Genomic DNA, 20,867 nt, shown 5'->3' on the forward strand with positions numbered 1-20,867 from the left:
ACACGCACACACACACACACCCATACGCACACTCTCACTCTTTAATGTTCAGTGCTCAGCTGTTTTTCACAAGGGCCTGACATTGTTCTCTTAGTGCTAGAATGATCCTACAGCTGCTGCTGCCACTGCCATTGCCTCTGTGTGTGTGTGTGTGTGTGTGTGTGTGTGTGTGAGAGAGAGAGAGACAGAGTGAGGTGGGGTATTTTGCTGTATTTTTGTGCATGCAACAGTGTCAGTCATTGACACTGAATTGAGTTGTCATGATCACATGTGTGTGTGTGTGTGTCTGTGAACACATGACACTGTCAGTCATGTTAACGGCTTTGTTCTCAGAATAATCCACACACTTGACCTTTGTCTTAGGAAGTGTGTGCATGTCATACCAATGCCATACTCAAACACACACACACACACATGCCAAGCACAGATAGAGACATTCACGGGTGCTGAAAATAGCCTGTAAACTGTCATCAAGTGTTTGTGTGTGTGTGAGAGGGAGAGAGAGAGAGAGAGTAGATATGCCTGAAAATACAGCAACAATAGTTTTGCACACACACACACAGCTTGTATAGTTCCTGTAAAGAAGTACTACCAATAGAATAGCACTCTCTGGAGCAGATAAACATGAACCTATTGGAATCATGCCTAAGGTGGTATAACCCCCCAACCCTCTTTTCACACTGACTTCGATAGTATGATAACGATAGTATCACAATGCTGTGATACTGTTTACCCTATTCATTTGATTAGCACCACTGTGTGGAGTAATTTGGGGGCAAGTCTTGGGGAGTTTAGGGCATCTATGCATCTATGTTCTAGTTAGTTCCGACCCTGCATTGTGATTGGTTGAGAGGCATTTTATGAGTGACATTATTAGCCGATAATGCACTGTAAACAAAGCTCTCCATGTATTACTCCACCACGTACAGGTAACCTAGCAACAATGCAGCACTTACAAACCAAATGACATTCTTTAAACACCACTGGGAGGCGCTGGATCCCATAGGCACAGTATAGAAACGCCATGTATCCAATAGGCGGCGCAGGCAAAAACGCGGTCCACACAAAGAAATAAGCCCAGCGATTCGAAAATATGCATTATTACACACATTATCAGCCACCAATATCAGGTTAAGAGTTGTTATTATTAAAATAAAAGCTTAAGTGTGTAGATTTTCCAGTTACTATCGGGTATTTTAAGCTGAATGTAAGGTGGACTAAAAGTAAAAAAAAAACTTAATTCTTAAAAGAAAATATTTTCTTTTAGTCAAACAAGCACTGAACTTTAATCTACACAGATTTCTCTCCTGAAAACTGAAATGGCGGATAATGCAAAGCTTACAGCGCAGCTACAAGCAGAGCAGCTATGAAACTATTTTAACAGGCGGATTGTTTATAACCAAACCGGTCGCATTTTCTCGTCCTGTTTAACTCAAAATCTTTTAATAAACGAGATAATGGAACTGCGGTATCGTGCTATAACGTGTATTATTGGCACTCCCTCTTGTGTATTATTGCTTAAATAAAATATTGTTATTTGATGCTACTTACCGATAATGTATTGCAAACGAAAAAATTACAAAATATACTCTCTCAAACTCTCTGAAACTCCAGATACGAGAAAGTAACTGTAGCCCTTTTAAATATATTAATATTAAAGGATAATATTAATGTACAGTGCATTAAATGTATTGGTTAACTGGAGAAAGAAGAGGATTGTGGCTGATTTTAAGACTGTGATGCCGCTAAAGGCTTCAGAAAAACATTGTGTATATATATATATATTAAACTTGTGTCTTACTTGTACAATAGAGTTTTTGAGAAATATCTCTTTTCAATATGTAAACATGAAGTATTTTAGATTTATTTATAGTGTTTATGGAACTAATTAACTATTTATTGACTTTTTTAAGGTCTATTGTTATATTGTTATATTCTTCAGCTATTTTTCTGATAATGAAGTCTGAGTCCTTCATATAATTGTATAATTTTGTGGGACAAAGTAAAACCCAATAGTAATGAAATCCTTCATTTAAAGCCTTATTGTTTTATAATATATGTACTCCTAACAGTAGAGTAAGTCAAAAAGCTATATTAAAGCACAGTAATGCTAAATAAATAAATAAGATTTACATTTTTGGTCATACTGCTCAGCACTATGACAGTCTACTTGAGTGAGTAATTCAACAGTATGACAGTGGTAGTAATGTTAAAATTATTATGATTATTGACATTATTTTAATACCCTTATTAATAGAACAGTTAATATTTACTAATATTGTAAATATTAAATGTACCATCTAATGAGGGTAGATTTGCATTATGCATTGTTGTCAGAGATCAGTATAAAACTAATATTACTATGCACAAACCATGTAGTGTGTGTGGGTATGTGTTTTTGTGTAAAATAACTGTTTCTATTGTCTGGTGGGGTAAAGTATTGATACTGGTGTGTGTGTTAGTTTGTGTGTGTGGGAAAGCAGTGGAGTGGTATTATGAGGATGAGTCGTATTAATGATGCCCTTTTGTAAACACAGGAGCCACCGGGCAGGAGGTTAGCTGAAAGAGTCTGTGTGTGTGTGTGTGTGTGTGTGTGTGTGCGCGCATGTGTGTGTGTCATCGAAACCAAACCAAACTAATGTTTTTAGGAGCCAGGGTGGGTGTGCAGCTGTTAGGGTTTCAGACGCATTTTGTGTGTGTGTGTGTGTGTGCTCATGTATCACTCAGTGGAGAGAATAACACTCTCCCTAATGATCCCCCTACTGCGCTATTCATGTTCGGATGCTCCATTTACCAGCCATTCACACACACACACACACAAACACATTCACTATGTGCATGTCTAGCTTCTCAGTTACAAGAGTAGCTATAGTGATTTGAGTATGTGTGTGTATATGTGTGCATGTAAAGTTTATCAATGAACACACTACAGCTGCACGCTATATAAAAATCATATCATTATTTAAAGGTGTGTCTAGTGATTTATTCATTTTCTAGTCTGACTCTCCTCACAGACCATTTAGCTCCAATATTCTTGTGCAAAGCAACCTAAGCATTCTTTTGATAGTTGTATATAACTACGTATAGAATATACACCAGATTGAGCTCTGAACTTTGTGGTTAAAACAAAGATAAGAAATTGGATTTGGATTAAAATAGCCGATACCAGATCCATTAAAATATGCCTTCATAGGCCCTGGCTCCAAATTCATTCATCATCAAAAATAAAAAATGCAGTGCTTTTTAAAAGGATGATTACGAGGAACTAAATTGACACTGATATATAAACAATATTTAGTAGCTACACATACAGAATTATGTATGCAATGCATGTGTAATAGAGGTTTTAGAGGTTTCTAATAGTGTCCAGTGATAGTCAGATTGACGAGACTGGCTATGGCGGTTGCCAGGAGAATGGTAACTTTACTTGTCTGACTGTACTGTGCCAGCTGTTAAGCTTTTTGGAGGAGGGATAATGCTATAGGTTTGTTTTCAGGTGTTAAATTAGACACATTAGTTCCTTTGAAGGAAACTCTTAATGCTTCAATATAGCAAAACATTTTGTACAACTGTATATCCCTAACTTTGTGCAAATATTTTAGGAAGACCCTTTTCAATTCCATCATAACTGCACCCATGAGGGCCTGAATAGCTGAGTTAGACTGGAAAGTCTGAAAGAACTTGACTGGCAAACACAGAGCCCTCTCCTTAACCTGACTGAACAATTTTGGGAAGAATTGAAACAAAGATTGTACAACATCGTTGTCTAACTTCACAAATGAAGAGTAGAAGCTGTTAGATGATGTGGACCATATCCATATTAATGCTCATGGATTTTTCTGAATGGGCTTTCATGAAAGCTTCCGCAGGTAAGCTTTTGTCCATATTCCGTAAGGTGAACTATCAATAAACCTCAATTTTCTGGTCTATTTTTGTCATGGTGGGCACAGAATTGCAGACACGTGCAGATACTGATAAAACAATTAGTTTATTATAAAAATAAACAGATGTAAGACGTGGTTGATACAGAAAATGGGTAATAACCAGAAACCAGAGCAATGTAGACAAAACCATACCATAAACGAGAGACAGTCCAGAGTTCATACACGAGATATCCAATGTCAGAGGTAATCCAAGAGGCAGTAGTGAAAACACAGTCCAGGTAATACACAAGCAATCCAATATCAGAGGCAAAGGCAATAATCGACGTCGAGAAAACAAAAGCAAGGTCATACACAAGATAAACTGAGACAAGAGATAAAGTAACGCTTTGTAAAGAGGAGAACCTACAATACGCGGCGTGGGTGTTTGTGTGGAGTGCTCTTATATAGTGCCAGTAATCAAATCAAATCAAATCAAATCAAATTTATTTGTATAGCGCTTTTTACAACAGGTGTTGGCACAAAGCAGCTTTACAGAAACATGATTACAGGACAAAGAATCAGGCAAAACATTACACATAGAAAATACAGAATACAGAACCCCCAGTGAGCGCGGAGGCAAGGAAAAACTCCCTCAGAGCTGCAGGAGGAGGAAGAAACCTTGGGAGGACCAAGACTCACATTTGAGGGGGGACCATCCTACCACTGGTCAAACGGCTTTTAAATTAAAATTAAAAAAGTCTTTTATACATCCATATAGGTTTTATGTACTCAGGAGTGTAATAGCGCCACTAATGGCTTGGATGTAATCTGTAGTGGAGAGTAAGATGGTCGATGAGCAGCTGATCTGTGGTGGTGGTGGAGAAGAGCTGACTTCAGAAACTTCCATCAGTCTGGCCGGACAGGAGACGCGAGAGCCTGAGGGTCCAACATCGGTATCGGGTCAGACAGGTGGGCAGTCAGTAACTCGGAGGAAAGCAGAGAGATGGAATTAGTTTTGACTGGATTTATGCAAAACTGAGAATATTAAAACATTATCAGAGTGTGGCTAATGACTCCGGCAGAACTGAATAAAACAGCCTAACTAAAGGCAGAGAGCCAGAAGGTAACATAGACATGGAGGCACCCTGAAACACTGGCATCCACCCACTCCACCGTCCACAAACCTGAGTGACCGTGTGCAGTGGGAGAACAACAGCACCAGCATCTCAGTTTACCACAATTTCCTCTGTCCATGAACCCCTGAATCTGCAGCCTTATCTAAAGGGAAAAACATTAATTACCAAAAGCTAAACTAAACAAGTAAGTTTTCAGTCTAGACTTAAAGATTGAGACTGTGTCTGAGTCCCGAACATATTCGGGGAGATTATTCCAGAGTTGAGGCGCTTTATAAGAGAAAGCTCTTCCTCCTGCAGAGCTCCTCTGAATTTTAGGAACTACTAATAAACCAGCACCCTGAGATCTGAGTAATCGCGGTGGTTCATAACAGGAGATGAGGTCTTGTAAATACTCAGGAGCGAGTCCGTGTAGGGCTTTATACGTTAACAGGAGAATTTTATAGTCTATGCGGAATTTGACTGGAAGCCAGTGCAGTGCTGATAGTACTGGACTAATATGGTCAAATTTTCTAGTTTTAGTAAGGACCCTGGCTGCAGCATTTTGAACTAGCTGAAGTTTATTTAAGTTACTGCCGGAACATCCAGACAGTAGCGCATTACAATAATCAGTATTCGGGACTTCCTGGAGGAAGCAGGTGAGGTGTCACGTGACCAGGTGAGTGCGTGATGTCAGCGGGTGGTGCATTCTGGGTAGTGTAGTTGTTGACCTGAGAACCTCCGTTAGAGCTGAGTGTGGAAGGGACAGAGGAGCTAACAGCACCAGACGTGACAATTTTTATACATATCTCATTTTATGTGATTCTAGTAAGGCACAGGAGTGTGGCAATGTTTCCCTTCCTAAATCAGTAATTCTTACAACAACAAAAAAACATTTCAGATTATACAGACAAGTCAATTGAGAGCTGGATGTTAATCTACACAAATTTCACTTCTGAAAACTGTCTATTTGGGTGAGTAAAGCGCTTTCGCTTATTTACAGTAAGCTTAGATTTCCAGATTTTCACCAAAGCTGGAGCATTAACTTCAGTGGCTAACCGCTGGTGAGTTATGCTAATGCTGCTCCAGCGTTGCTAGCTGGGGTTAGCAGAAGGCTACAGGGCTCTAATTCTCACCTCTGGAAGGCCAAAGAGCTAGCACATAGCGCGGTTAGCGGCTAATGCTAATGCTGCTGGAGAACTAAATTGAAACTTCTATATAACGCTGTAGTTCAGTGGAGTGAATTTACTGCTCCTTACAAGCTGGCTGGTAAAATTCATACATAAAGCGTTCCAGATTAAAAGGCGCACTGACTATTTTTGGAAAAATTTAAGGATTTGAAGTTCACCTTATAGTGCAATAAATACAATAGTCTATATAACAGTAATATAGACTGTACCAATGAATCTGAACACAATCCATCATGCGTTGCATAACTTCTTCCAACAAGTCAGTCAGGCTAGGCAGTAAGTAATGTGTGTGTGTGTGTGTGTGTGGGCTGCTCTTATCAGGCCTATTCAGTGTTGGGAAGTAACGGATTACATGTAACGGCGTTACGTAATCAGATTACAAATTATAAGTAACTGTAATCCGTTACAGTTACTGCTTCAGTAAGTGGTAATCAGATTACAGTTACTCTGCTAAAATAAAAGGGTTACATTGCGGTACTTTTCTATTTTTGCTCTTCCAATTCAACACCGACAAAACGCAAATAACATTTTGCGGTGAAATCGCTCTGATATGACAGGGGACTCTCTGCCCCTCCTCCCGTCTCGCTGCATACACACACAGGGAGGAGGGGCAGACAGCGGCTCCACGCTCACACAACGAGACGAAATTAACTGACATTTTGGTCAACGAATAAAAACGAGACGAAAATGTTTGGCAGGGACGAAATCCAATCAGACTGATTTAGGTCTGTGAAAGGTAGGGACCAGTTAGGAAGAGATCCAATCACTGCTACTTTAGCGAAGGTGGAGTACCCGCCTCTCCTGCAGCAGCGCCGCGCGGAATTAAACTGTCGATACGGAGCTCGACTGGAAGTTAACTCGACAGAGTTCAGCAGGAAGAGAGAGAGAGAGAGAGAGGGGAGAGGCGATATATTTCTCTTTTGACGTCGCGAAAAACAAGATAACGTGTAAACCGCGTGGAGCGACTCCATTACCGGTAAAAACACCACTAATCTTTCAGCTTCTGCAGACCAGAGTCACACAGATCTCCATGCAGAGATCCGCGTTTTAATGCTGATGTTATTTCATGAGCTGAATGTGTTTAACTCGGCAGTGCACTAAAACACAGAACTGATACAGAACCCTAACTCATTAAGATCAGATCATCTGTTTAGTCTCACAGTGGGAAAGATATAGCTAGTGTTAAATCAGCAGCAGGTCAGAAAGGAACTCAATAATATAACGAAAATAAAACAATAAAATAAGTGAATATATGAACCCAAAAGTCTGTGTAAAGTTCCTTACAGCACTTTCTCATAAGTTTCTCACTTTAACTCATGAAGTCTCTCTGTACATCCTGAGAGCATCTCTACAGCACAGTGTGTGAATGTGTGTTCATTTATAGACTGTAGCTCCAGTAGGTGTGCTGGCATAGGCAACCGGGGGGGAGAAATAGGTGGATTTGTCCCCCCCAAAAATGAAATCAGTTCGCTCACATCAGCCGTAATATTAATGAGGAGACAGACCGGACCAATCGGAGGAGGAGAGTCAGTTTGCTGTTGGGGAAGCCCCGCCCCCTCGCTGTGAGATTTAGCAGCGGGATCGGGCTGCAGCCGCTTCAGCTGATTTTAAAACAGAGATGGATATACGGAGATTTTTCTAACAGAAAGGTAACGATAGGCTAACCACGTAAACTGTGATGATATGTTTCTGATAACTGGTTAAAGTACACGTCTCTGAATCAAAACACACAGTTTAAACCCACTGTGATTAATAAACTGCAGCTGTGTTAGTGAGTTAGTTTAACTTAAATTAATTCGATTGGTAGTCAGGGTTAAAGAAAAAAAAATATATATATGTAATGTTCAACTTGACCTGTACCTGATCAGCTAATCACTATTACATTTTCAAACTGTTTATTAATTTAGGATTGCAGGACTTAGTGTGAGCTATAATGAACGAAAATGAATTTAACTAACTAGTTAACTAGAAGCTGCATGTAGTGGATAGCCAGGATTTAGTACAGTACTTTATGTTTGTAGTTTAAAGCAGTTTCTTAACCCTGATCACTGCCCTAAATCTGTGTTTTCCACCTGATCAGCTAATAAACAGTAATTTACTGAGTTTACCTGTTAAAATCCTTTAGCCGCCTATGGAGCCTAAATTAATCATGTAAATCCAGCAGTGTATTAAACACATCATACCACCACTTTATTAAATGCCTTTAAAGCAGAGGAAGCTCAAGAACATGCAGAACAGTGTTAATATGCAGTAGAATATGTAAGAACAGGGTTGAGAAATACTGCTGTAACGTGACTTCTGTTCATTTGTATTTCACAGTAAGACCACATATCCTGACGTTTATAAAAATCTCTATGAAACGTAAACTTGCATTCTTTTACATAAAAGGACACCATGTTAAGAAGAGCCCTCAGTAGAAAAAAAAATAAAAGCGCAGGAGAAAATGTAAATATATGACAGAATTGACATGCCAATACATAATAATAATAATAATAATAATAACCAAATCTGTTATATTATTTTAAATATTAGGTGATAACTGATAATTTTTGTCGTATGTATATAATTCAGACATTGCATGCATATTTTTTTCTAACAACAGTAACTGTAACGTGTAGTAACCTGTTTAGGTTGTAAAATCACCTTATAATAATAATTTACTTTTAATTTAAAGTAATTTCCACAAATGTTGTTCTAGGAAACTATAGGGTGGGCTTGGGTTCATATTGGCAAATGTGTCCCCCCCCAATATCAAGCCCGCTCCTACGCCCTTGTGTGCTGGGTTACTGCTGGAGATAAAACTAGATCCTTTAAAAGTTTTTGCATCTACAGCTCTGTTTAAACTATAATTAAACTATTCAGATGTTTTATGACCTGATTTCTAGAGCAAAATTTTAAATGTAAAATATGTATAGTCACACACCTACAATAATAATAATAATAATAATAATATACATTAAATCATATATAAATCTATTTCACTTTCAAACATTAACAATATTACTCAAGTGGTTATTAAACGTTTCATTTTGTATACATGTAGAGTTAATAATTCAAGGGAACTGATGAAAAAGCATTTACATTTACACCCTTTACATTTTAGTCGACTAAATTTACTGTAATTTTAGTCGACTATATTCTTATGACATTAAGTCGACTAAAACTAAAAACATTTCAGATGACTAAATTGTGACTAAAACTAAATACTATTTTCGTCACAAGACTATGACTAAGACTAAATCACAATTTGTTGTCAAAATTACACTGGAGGCAAACCTGCAAATAGATAGCTTACGGTTGTTGTTACATTGTTTGGTTTTAAATGGTTTTATCATCAATTTATAGAAGTGTTTTATAAAATTGTTTGATGAAATGGTTTCATAAGTATTTTTATAGAGTGATTGAAAAGGCTGTTTTATTTGTTTATCTATTTGTTACATTCATTCAGGCTTAAAAAAATGACAATATTTAAAGTAATCCAAAGTAATCAGATTACGTTACTCACTTGAAGTAATGTAACTGATTACGTTACAAATTACATTTTGAGTGATGTAATCAGTAATCTGTAAGGGATTACATTTTAAAAGTAACCTTCCCAACACTGGGCCTATTAGGATGCTAATGGAGAGCCACTATCACTCACAGGGTCAGCCGGTGAGCACTGAGGAGCACTGTTTGAAGTGTGCTTCACTGGAGTGTGTGTGCTGGGGTGGGCGGGTAAAAGGATTGGTGTGTGTGTGTGTGTGTGTGTGTGTTTACCTTCTAGTGAACCCTTACATATAGCGTATGTTAGGAGTGGGAATTACAGGGCATGTCATGATACGATATTAACACGATACTGTGGTTCTGCAATACTTAATATATCACAAAATAATTATCTATGGTACTTCATAGCATTTGTGTTACTGAAGAGGATAAAATACTCCTAAATTAGCAAATAGCAGGATTTATATATTTATTGGAGTTAGTTTCACACAATTTGAAAATCAATATTCTTTACCTTATTCATTTGATTATCGCCACCACATGGTGTAATCAAGCAGTTACTTTAGTAAGTCAAATTGCGTTGTGGGTCTCAGAGAGTTTAGAGCGCCTATGTTTCAATAAAAAATATATTTTTATATTTATATTTATATTTATTATATTTATTATATTTATAATTACTCACTCAAGATATTTGATGCAATGTTTCGATAATGTAGCACAAACAAAAACAATATGATATATCGCAATATTGATATATTGTCCCATCCCTAGTGTATGTATATAGTGTACTGTATGTGATGAATGATATCAGTGAAGTTGTACTAAAAGTTGCATTAAAGCTGGTTATCTCTCTCAGCCTCTCTTTGAAGTGCTGAACAGCCCTCACTAACACAGGGAACAGAGGTTACCCCCAAGCCCCCCCCACCAACAACACACACCACCAATTCTAACCCCCCACCCACCCCCCCATTGGGGCTGATAGTGGTGGTATTTGTCATGGCTCTTTGTTTGGAGGGCTGTTGGCTAAGCAGGGGGATTTCAGACTGCAGCATTAGCATGAGAAACACAGCTGACGGGCCTGGGCTGCTCTAACATCTCACTCGCTCACACACACACACACGCACGCACGCACGCACACACACACACACACAAAGGTTTTCTTGATCTAATATATTTCTTATATATTAGCTCTACAAGTACCTATACATATATTTATGAGTACATGTGCATCATAAAGAAGGTACATAATGGTGAATAAAACATGTAGTTTTTTGATATACGTCGTACATGTTGTTGTACATTGTATTATACATACAGATCTGGTTTCTGAATCAGTTTCTCTGATTTTTCTATTTATAGGTATATGTTTGAGTAAAATGAACATTGTTGTTTTATTCTATAAACTACAGACAACATTTCTCCCAAATTCCAAATAACAATATTGTCATTTAGAGCATTTATCTGCAGAAAATGAGATATGGCTGAAATATAGAAAAAGCAGAGCTTTCAGACCTTAAATAATGCAAAGAAAAAAGTTTATATTCATATTCAACTTTTAAGATTTCAGAAATCAATATTTGGTGGAATAATCCTGTTTTTTAATCTCAGTTTTCATGCATCATGGCATGTTCTCCTCCACCAGTCTTACTCACTGTTTTTGGATAATTTTATGCCACTCCTGGTGCATAAATTCAAGTAGTTCAGCTTGGTTTAATGGCTTGTGATCATCCATCTTTGTCTTGATTATATTCTCATAATTTTAAGTGATCTCTTATTTTTTTTTCCAGAGCTGTATATCGTATATGTTATTCCATATAGAGTGTGTCTATAGTTTTCTTATTTCCTAATAAATAGAATAATAGAAAGTCACCAAAATGACTTGCAATGAAAATTACTTTTTTATTGACTTCTGTCGATAGATATAAAAAGTATTTTATTCTGCTGAAACATTTTCATTCGGGAGACAAGAGGTTTTTTCATGACAGCTGTGATGTGAAGCTTTGTGTATATAAACATATTTTTAAGCCTAACAATAATCTTAATCTCAGTCCTGTAAAAGGCAGCAAAACACACACAAGAACACACACACACACTCACTCACTACCAGGGCAGGTTTTAAGTGGAGGTCAGGTAAGGGGGTGTTATAATGCCCCCAGCGCGGCACAAACAGGAAATCCACTTAAAGTGCCCCCTAATAACACTCACAATGGAATCATCCCCTCTGAGCGAGAGAGAGAAAGAGAGAGAGAGAGAGAGAGAGAGAGAGAGAGAGAGAGAGAGAGATAGAAAGAGATGTACTGTGAGAGTCTGTGTTTTCTTCAGTGTCCTTGTTGACCCTTGCTGAGGGTCCTGTTTGTAGCCACTGTAGCCACTTCATACAGGGGAAGGGTGTCCTTATTCTTGTTGGGATAAAGGGGTAGTAGAGCTGTGTTTATATATATATAAAGTTATCCAAAAGCAGTGTGCAAGACTGGTGGAGGACAACATGCCAAGATGCATGAAAACTGATTAAAAACCAGTGTTTTTCCACTTATAACTTAAAAAACTGTATTGATATGAACTTGTTTTCTTTGCAATATTTAAGGTCTGAAAGCTCTGCATCTTTTTTGTTATTTCAGCCATTTCTCATTTTCTGCAAATAAATGCTCTTAATGACAATATTTTTATTTGGAATGTTGTCTGTAGTTTATAGAGTAAAACAACAATACTCATTTTACTCAAATATATACGTATAAATAGCAAAGTCAGAGAAACTAATTAAGAAACTCAAGTGGCCTCTTATTTTTCCCCCAGAGCTGTATATACTGTATATAAACTTGATGTTGTTTATTTTCTGTAAAAAAGGGATTCTGTAGGACTGCTGTTCTTATTATAAAAATGGGCAGGGTTTCACTGACACTCCCTCTTACTCTCACCCCGCCCCCACTGTCCTGAGGCAGTAAATGTGAAATAAACCGTACCTGGAGGTGAATGGGGGGCTTACGGCCGGTACAGACCCTCTGCTCCTGTTGGTCAGAGCTTTACGGCTGTTTTAGAGCTGGCTGTAAAAATAGCTTCACACGCTTAGATCTCCACAATTACACCCATAAAGAGCCTCTAAATGCCTCCTCTCTTCCTTTTCTTCCTTTTATCACCCGTCACACCATCTCCTGGCAAGAGCACAGTGTGTGTGAATGAATGTGTGTGTGTGTGTGTGGTGAGGTATTCTCAGCGTGTTGGTCTTATGTAATAAGCCATTTGTGAATAGGGGTCTAATTAAGAGGCAAAGTTAAAGGGGATGAGAAACTATGGGGTAACATTCACTCACACACATACACACACAGACACACACACATCATTAAATCACCTTACTGCTTTATTGTCACCAGAACCAACATGTGTCCTCTGGGTTTTATATGTCATGTAATTATTTTAATCAGCAATGACTTCCTCTACAAATTAAGTTTAAGGCTTTTTTGATAAGTTCTAATTCTGAAGTTCTAAAGGTCTGAAGTTCTACAGGTGGGATTTGTGTTTCCAGCAGTTGACACTGTTTATCCGTTAGGAGTCTGCTGTTGTTGGCTTTATGTCATTTCTGTTCAGATTCATCATGTTTTCATTCCACAAAACATGACTGTGCACAGAACAATACATTTTCATTTCATTTAAGTCATACTGTAGCTGCAAGTGGCAATTATCGGAGTCCAAGCACCATTAAGCACAATAAGCTCAAAGAGGCCTGCTGTGCCAAATAATGGCTTTTCTATTAAGCTAAACAGTGTGTAATCTTAAGTTTAACCCAAATATAGCAGTGTATTTCTAGGGTATATAGACTAAAGTTAGCAGTGTATTTCTGTGGACCATAGCCCAAATATAGCAGTGTATTTCGTATATTGCCTAAAGTTAGGAGTGGCAGGAATGACATGAAGTTATCCAAAGGCAGTGTGTAAGACTGGTGGAGGAGAACATGCCAAGATGCATGAAAACTGCAAATAAATACCAGGGTTATTCCACCAAATATAAAACTTTGTGAATATGAACTTGTTTTCTTTGCATTATTCGAGGTCTGAAAGCTCTGCATCTTTTTTGTTATTTCAGCCATTTCTCATTTTCTGCAAATAAATGCTCTAAATAACAGTATTTTATTTGGAATTTGGGAGAAATGTTGTCTGTAGTTTATAGAATAAAACAACTATGTTTATTTTACTCAAACATAAACCTAAAAATAGCAAAATCAGAAAAACTGATTCAGAAACTGAAGTAGTCTCTTAATGTTTTCCAGAGCTGTGTATAACTGACAGTAGAGTTCCTCTGTACTTCGCTGCTGAAAAATCCAGTAGTAATTGCCAGTAGCTTGTTTCAGATTGTTTTTCAAGGAAGTCAAATGCTTATGACCTGTAAAGTGTGTTGCATGTTTCATTTGATTTTGGTCATGCTACTAAACCAGCTTCTGGTTATCCAGCTTAGTATTGGCCATGTTGTTTGACCAGCTTGGTTGTGCTGTCCATGCTGATTAAGGAATTGGTGATGCTGTTTTTTTTGGTAAAGTAAAACTGTATTAGAGCAACGTTTGATTTATGTTTCTAGTAGTGAATACCGTTTATTCATTAGGGACTCTATTTTTGTCTTTTTTTTGCACATTTAGTTCTTTTTTACTGTGACTTTTCAGCTAATTCAAATCATAGATGTACTGTAGCTGTATGTGATAATCATTGGGGTCCAAGCATTATTAAGCACAGTATGCCCAATTAAATTGTTGTTATAAAGAGAGAAGTTAATAGTGTGTAGTCTTGAGTTTTGAGAAAGACATTTCTTTCTTTCTTGAGAGATCTCTAAACATTATATAAAGCAAAGTTTGGCAAACACTGATTCGACAAGGTTTCTCTAATACAGAGTGTTTTACACCAGACCAGTCTGAATTACTTAGTTTATGTTCTAACCCTCTAATTATGTACAGCATGGAAATCGGTGGATTTCTCTTTTAAGAAGAGTTGTAAGAAAGCCTGCAATACTTGAAATAAACCATACACACCCCACACACCACAAGCAAACACATACCAGGTCAAGAAGAAAGAGAGATAAAGCCTTATAGGTGATAATCCAGTTAAGGAATTTGAGCCTTGCTATCAGTGAGAAGCTTCCCTTATCAGAGTGTAAACAAACCGTGGTACTGTATTAACATTAACACACACTCTCTCCGTCACACACACACCATATTGCATTCGTCTGTCTAAACTCACCGTCACCTCTGTCAGGACTTCAGTTAGGAGAAAACAGCTGAAATAATTGCTGGTAGATCATTCGGAATATTACATTCTGGGTGTTCTTCATCTTCTCATTGCTCCTCCATCATCATCGTCAACAGAGGCCTGCTGTTCATATCCCCCTTCCCTGATATCTTAGACCATAACCAGACCCAACAGCACACTCTATAATTAAACAGGCTGTCTGGGTCAGCCTTACACACACACTTCCACTCCGCAACAGCATCGCCTGCCTCTAGCTTTGGGCTACATAGCCTAGAAATAACACTGCTAGCTTCAACATATGCTACAAGGTTTGAGAGAGATGGACTCGATTCTAAGTCTGCTTTCAGCAAGAAATTACACTGTTAACTTTAAGCTGGATAGCCTGGAATAGCAGCTAGTTTTGAGCTGAATAGCTAAAAAACACTGCTCGTTTTCAATTATGTAAGTAAGAAATACAATACTAGCTTCAAGTTGGATAGCCTCGTGATACAATGCTATCTATACTTGCTATATAGCAGTGTTTGTGTGCAGTACTTGTACTAAGATAGCAGTGTATTTCTAGGGTATATAGACTAAAGTTAGCAGTGAATTTCTGGGTTACATAGCTAAAGTGTAGCAGTGTATTTATAGAGTATATAGCCTAAAGTTAGCAGTGTATTTCTAGGGTATATAACCTAAAGTTAGCAGTGTGTTTCTAGGGTATATAACTGAAGTGGAGCAGTGTATTTCTAGGGTATATAACCTAAAGTTAGCAGTGTGTTTATAGGGTATATAACTGAAGTGGAGCAGTGTATTTCTAGGGTATATAACCTAAAGTTAGCAGTGTGTTTATAGGGTATATAGCTGAAGTGTAGCAGTATATTTCTAGGGTATATAACCTAAAGTTAGCAGTGTATTTCTGAGGTATATAGCCTAAAGATAGCAGTGTATTTCTAAGGCATATAGCGTAAAATTTGCAGTGTATTTCTGGGGTACATAGCTGACGTATAGCTGTGTATTTCTAGGGTATATAGCCTTAGCTTTGCAGTGTATTTCTAGGGTATATAGCCTTAAGTTTGCAGTGTATTTCTAGGATATATAACCTTAAGTTTCCAGTGTATTTCTACGGTATATAGCCTAAAGTTAGCAGTGTATTTCTTGGGTACGTAACCCAAAGATAGCAGTGTACTCTAGGGTATAAAGCTGAAGTATAGCAGTGAACTTCTGGGGTACATAGCTGAAGTGTAGCAGTGTATTTCTAGGATATATAGCCTAAAGTTATCAGTGTATTTCTGGGGTACATAACCCAAAGGTAGCAGTGTATTTCTAGGGTATATGGACTAAAATAAGCAGTGCATTTCTGGGGTACATAACCAAAAGATAGCAGTGTATCTCTATGGCATATTTCTGCGGTCCATATCTAAAGTATAGCAGTGTGTTTCTAGAGTATATAGCCTAAAGTTAGCAGTGTTTGTAGGGTATATAGCCCAAAGATAGCAGTGTATTTTTGGAGTACATAACCCAAAGATATAAGTGTATTTTTAGGGTATATACCCTAACATTATATACCCTAAAGTTAGCAGGAATATAGGCTAAGATTTGCAGTGTATTTCAAGGGTATATAGCCTTAAGTTTGCAGTGTATTTTTAGAGTACATAACCCAAAGATAGCAGTGTATTTTAGGGTATATATCCTAAAGTTATCAGCGTATTATTAGGATAGATATCCCAAATGTAGCATTGTACTTTAAGGCAGATTGCATACAATTAGCAGTGTATTTGTACTTATTGCTATTTACCATATAAATACACTACCAAATGTATGTATAATACCTAGAAATACACTGCAACATTCAGGTTGTATTTCATAGAAATAAACTGCTACCTTGATGCAGTATTCCCTAATAATGTGTGCTAAATCTAGACTATATACCATAAAATTATACTGCTAGCTTTGGACCACATACCTTGGAAATACATTGCTAAGTTAGGCTATATGCCTCAGACATACAGTGCTCACTTTAGGCTTTATACCGTAGAAATACACAGCTAATGGTAGGCTAAAACAGTGGCTGTATGGTGCTAAATATAGGCAATATTGCTTACAAATACACTGCAACGCAATATATCATTATTCTGTATTCACCAAAAATACACTGCTAAATTTGAGCTTTGTACCCTGGATATACACTGCTAAATGCATTATCTTATCTAAATTGCTAGTTGTGTTTAGGTTAGACAGACCACTGCATTATATATAATAAATAAACATCTTCTAGAAATGTTTTTATCCTAGTTTAGATTCTCTAAATGTACTTGTTTTATACTAACAGCAATGTGCTCTAAACAAATGGCTATTTCCTCTGTTGTTCATTCTAGATGCTTAGTGGGCAGTTCCACCCGGCCCATGTGATTCACATTCTTGCCCTATCATTGCCCAAGGTGTGTTTGTGTCTGGGATGTCCGTTCTGAGTCCTCGTGACCCCTGTGGCCTATCGTTCACCAAACGAGGTGCCAAGGCCTAGCGCGTATCAGATGAGACCAGGTCACCCAAAGGCGAACCGCTGGCCCCCACGGGTTCAGAAAGAGTTCAGCTGCATGGCATTAGGCAAATGAGTGAGACGAGGAAGGGAGGAAGGCAAGGAGGGGGCAGACAAGTTTGGGACAGAGAAGGAACAGCTCTGGGGCTGCAGAAGGGTATGAGGAACCCCCCTGATAATGCTTAAAGATTTCTTAGGAGGCTTTTGTGACAAACTCATTTATTTAAAGGAACACTCCGTCCTAAATGACAAATGTAACAACTGCTACATCTGTTGTAAACATGCTAATTTGGTGATGTCTGGGGGGAGTTGTATAGTTTAAAGTACTTCAGATGGTGTATATTATATGGACAAAAGTATTAGGACATCTCATTTATTGTTTTTTCTGTAATCAATGGCATTGATTAAGAATATGTTTTGTTTTTTTTAGAGTAACTGTCTCTGCTGTCCAGGAAAGGTTGTCTCCTAGATTTTGAGCATTGCTGTGAGAATTGTATTGCATTAAGCAACACTAGTGTTAGTGAGGTCAGGATATTATTAGGATGACTACCACCTTGCCTCGTCCCAAACTCTCCAACTCATGCCAGAATTGTTAAATGGAGCACCATCATTCCAGAGATCCCAAAGAGCTTAACGCTGTTCATGCAGATTAAGATGTTAAGTTGACCATCTTAAGTCTTGACCAGCATGGGGTTTCATTTGAGTCTGATGGTTTAGCTGGTTTACCAGAATCACCCATTTGACCAAACTAGTCGAACGAGGTAGTGACTGAGCTCATTGACCAGCCTGACCTCATTGGGCCAGCTTATCAACAAGCTTATCAACAAGACAGACCAAAGAGTGCATCACATTCCAATAAAAATATACACTATGCTGGTGAATGGGTATGATTTCTCCTGGAATTTCAGATCTTTAGTCACTTTGAACATTAAAGACCAGAATAGACTGTCTAATCTTGTCAAACCGTGCTACCCTAGTAGTATTTAATTTTTTTATAAGGTAAAAATACAAAAAGCACCATATTAGAAACCATATTAGAAACTTTTCCCAGCAGAAGCCTAGGTAGAATAGGTGCAATAGGCTAAATCATTGTATCAGGTAAAATTGGTAAAAACTTAAGGTCATTTACGTGATTAGAAACCGTATTTTTGTAAGTTGTAAACCGTAAACCGCAAGTTGTTTAATGCTTCCAATAAAAACTTAAGGAATCATCATGAAAAATATGCAAACATTACCAACAAATTTAGGTTGGCACATGCGCAGTGCCGTAAAGAAGCACATATTAATGCGTAGCATAATTCGACAGAACACCGGAAAAACCTCCCCTTAACGTTCTTCTAGCCTCGTGCCTCGGTCAGGCGCAGCGGTTAAGGGGTTAACCAAACGTGGGCGGGGCATCCGGAGAGGGGGAAGACCCGGATGTGGGCGGGGCTTGTGGCCAGCCGGCTCGCTGTCGGTCTGAGTTGTTTCGGGAGGAGAGAGAGAGAGAGCGCGAGAGCGAGCGAGCAGGACGGTGCGCGAGCCCTGAGAGAACATGAGGGGAAAGACGGAGCTGGAGGAGAAGCGCGAGGGATTATAACCGGCTGAACGGAAGCGCGAGGGAGAGAGAGAGAAACGGAACGGGAAATAACAGGAGGCGAGGATTTGTAGCCCGCGTGCACCGAAAAAAGGAGAAACGTACATCTCACGGGCACTTTTTTTTTTGCAGTGTTTTGCATGTTTTTTTTAAGGGCGCTTCACGAACCGAGTCCTGCAGGACGGGGAGCTGCTGCTGCTGCTGCTGCAGCTTCTCTCTACTAGTGTGTGAGAGTGTGTGTGTGTTGGTTGAAAGTGTGGTAGGTAACGTTAGTTGCAGTTAGGGTTGCAACGGTATGAAATTATTACGGTATGATAACCGCCTTTAAAAATATCAAGTTTACGGCATTACAATGTACAGTTTTCACTATTGTTAATATTATAAATTGAGCCTTAAATGAGTGAAAACAGGGTGTTTTTTGTGGTTGAACAAATGCTTTGCAATAGTAAGAGCTTCAAATATTTATTAATTGTAAAAAATAATGAAATATAAATGCTGCATGTGAGGTGAAGCTCTTAAACAATTATTGTTTGCAGCTATTATCTATTTTTTTATTATCATAGACTAATCTGTTAATCTTGTTATTTTGTGAGTTGTTTGTTTTTTAAACTATGCAGATAGTAACTAAAAAATTTATGGAATTCTCTGTTCATTTGCAAATTGTTCCAATACCCCTCTAAAGCAGCTGTGCAGAATATAATATCCATCAAATTTCATACTACAATATACTTAAAAACACTATACCGCTGCAACCCCAGCTAGTTACAGCCAGGCTTCAGATTGGATTGTTTTTGCTTCTTGGTCACGTTTCTTTCTAAGCGGAGTGAAGTGACCACACAGAGCACTGAAGCTCCTGGTGTGTCCGGGAGACTTCTGGAGATCCTCAGAAACCTTCAAGTTGCACCCACAATGCAGCTTGTGCATCAGCAGCTTGGATGAAGCTTTCAGTCCAAGTTTCCCAGAGGACAAATAAAAAACAACCATTCCTGCACCCACTGTGTGAAACGGGGAACTGCTCATGATGTATGAGGGTGTGGACGTAGTGGGTCTGAGCGCCAGCCCCAGCCCTAGCCCCTTCCTCATGGTGGATTACTACAGCCAGGCCAGGGCCGGCCATCACCCTTTCAGCAGTCATCACTGGAGCAGCTCCTCTCACTGTAAGTGCCTCCCAAATGATACTGACCTCTGGCAGGCCAACACTTAAATTTTGTACCTTCAACTTAGGACCAACCAACATTAGATTTGTATGGTCCTGTGGAATCAATATTATTAGACTACTATTAAACCTGGTACACACAGTCTTAAACCTAACACAGGGTTTGCATGACTTATTAGACCAAATTCCAGCTTTACAATTAAGGACTGGTTCTGATTTTTAAGAACCAGAACTGTTTTTTTATGGTCACCTAGACTCAGCCTTAAGTCCAACAAGTTTTGTGTGCTTCAGTAGATTCAAGATTATTAGAGTCTAACTTGCCACTTCAACACTTACACTGCAATATTGGCACAATATACTTGAACTGAAATAGGTTTTGTGTGACCCACGATATCCAGTACTGCTTCAGTCTAAGACATTAAATAACTGTTTTTGTTAAGAAAAACGTAAGATCCAAAACTGGTTGGAATGGCCTACTACCTTCACAAGGTTTGCTAGACTAAAATGTAGGCCCAGTATTAGGCTTGTATGGTCTAATATATTCAGTATTATTCAGTTTACCCAAATTTGCCACTATGCTCAGTCTTAAACCCAACACTGGTTTTGCAATGGTACCACTTGTTTAGCTTGACCCAGTTGAGATAGTACTGCTAAAGCCTGATTTTTTAGATCAAAAACTGGTTTTATATTACCTATTAGGCCCAACACTGCTTCAGCCTATTTAGCCTAATTTTAAAC

At 38.3% G+C, this 20,867-nt stretch overlaps 1 protein-coding gene across 2 annotated transcripts in view; it reads left to right on the forward strand.

Annotated features, from left to right (window-relative positions):
- Nucleotides 1-20,867, forward strand: part of raraa (retinoic acid receptor, alpha a) — a 165,167-nt gene that overhangs the window by 109,593 nt on the left and 34,707 nt on the right. The window contains exon 1 of one of the 2 annotated variants that reach the window (XM_007255155.4): nucleotides 18,861-20,130. The exons of the other annotated variant lie outside the window; for it this stretch is intronic. Coding sequence (XP_007255217.2) covers nucleotides 19,992-20,130 — 139 coding nt within the window. The 5' untranslated portion in view covers nucleotides 18,861-19,991. Of the gene's footprint in view, nucleotides 1-18,860; nucleotides 20,131-20,867 lie in introns of those variants that run through there. 2 annotated transcript variants of the gene reach the window in all.

The sequence above is a fragment of the Astyanax mexicanus genome, chromosome 15, assembly GCF_023375975.1.
Source record: "Astyanax mexicanus isolate ESR-SI-001 chromosome 15, AstMex3_surface, whole genome shotgun sequence".
NCBI lineage: Eukaryota > Metazoa > Chordata > Actinopteri > Characiformes > Acestrorhamphidae > Astyanax > Astyanax mexicanus.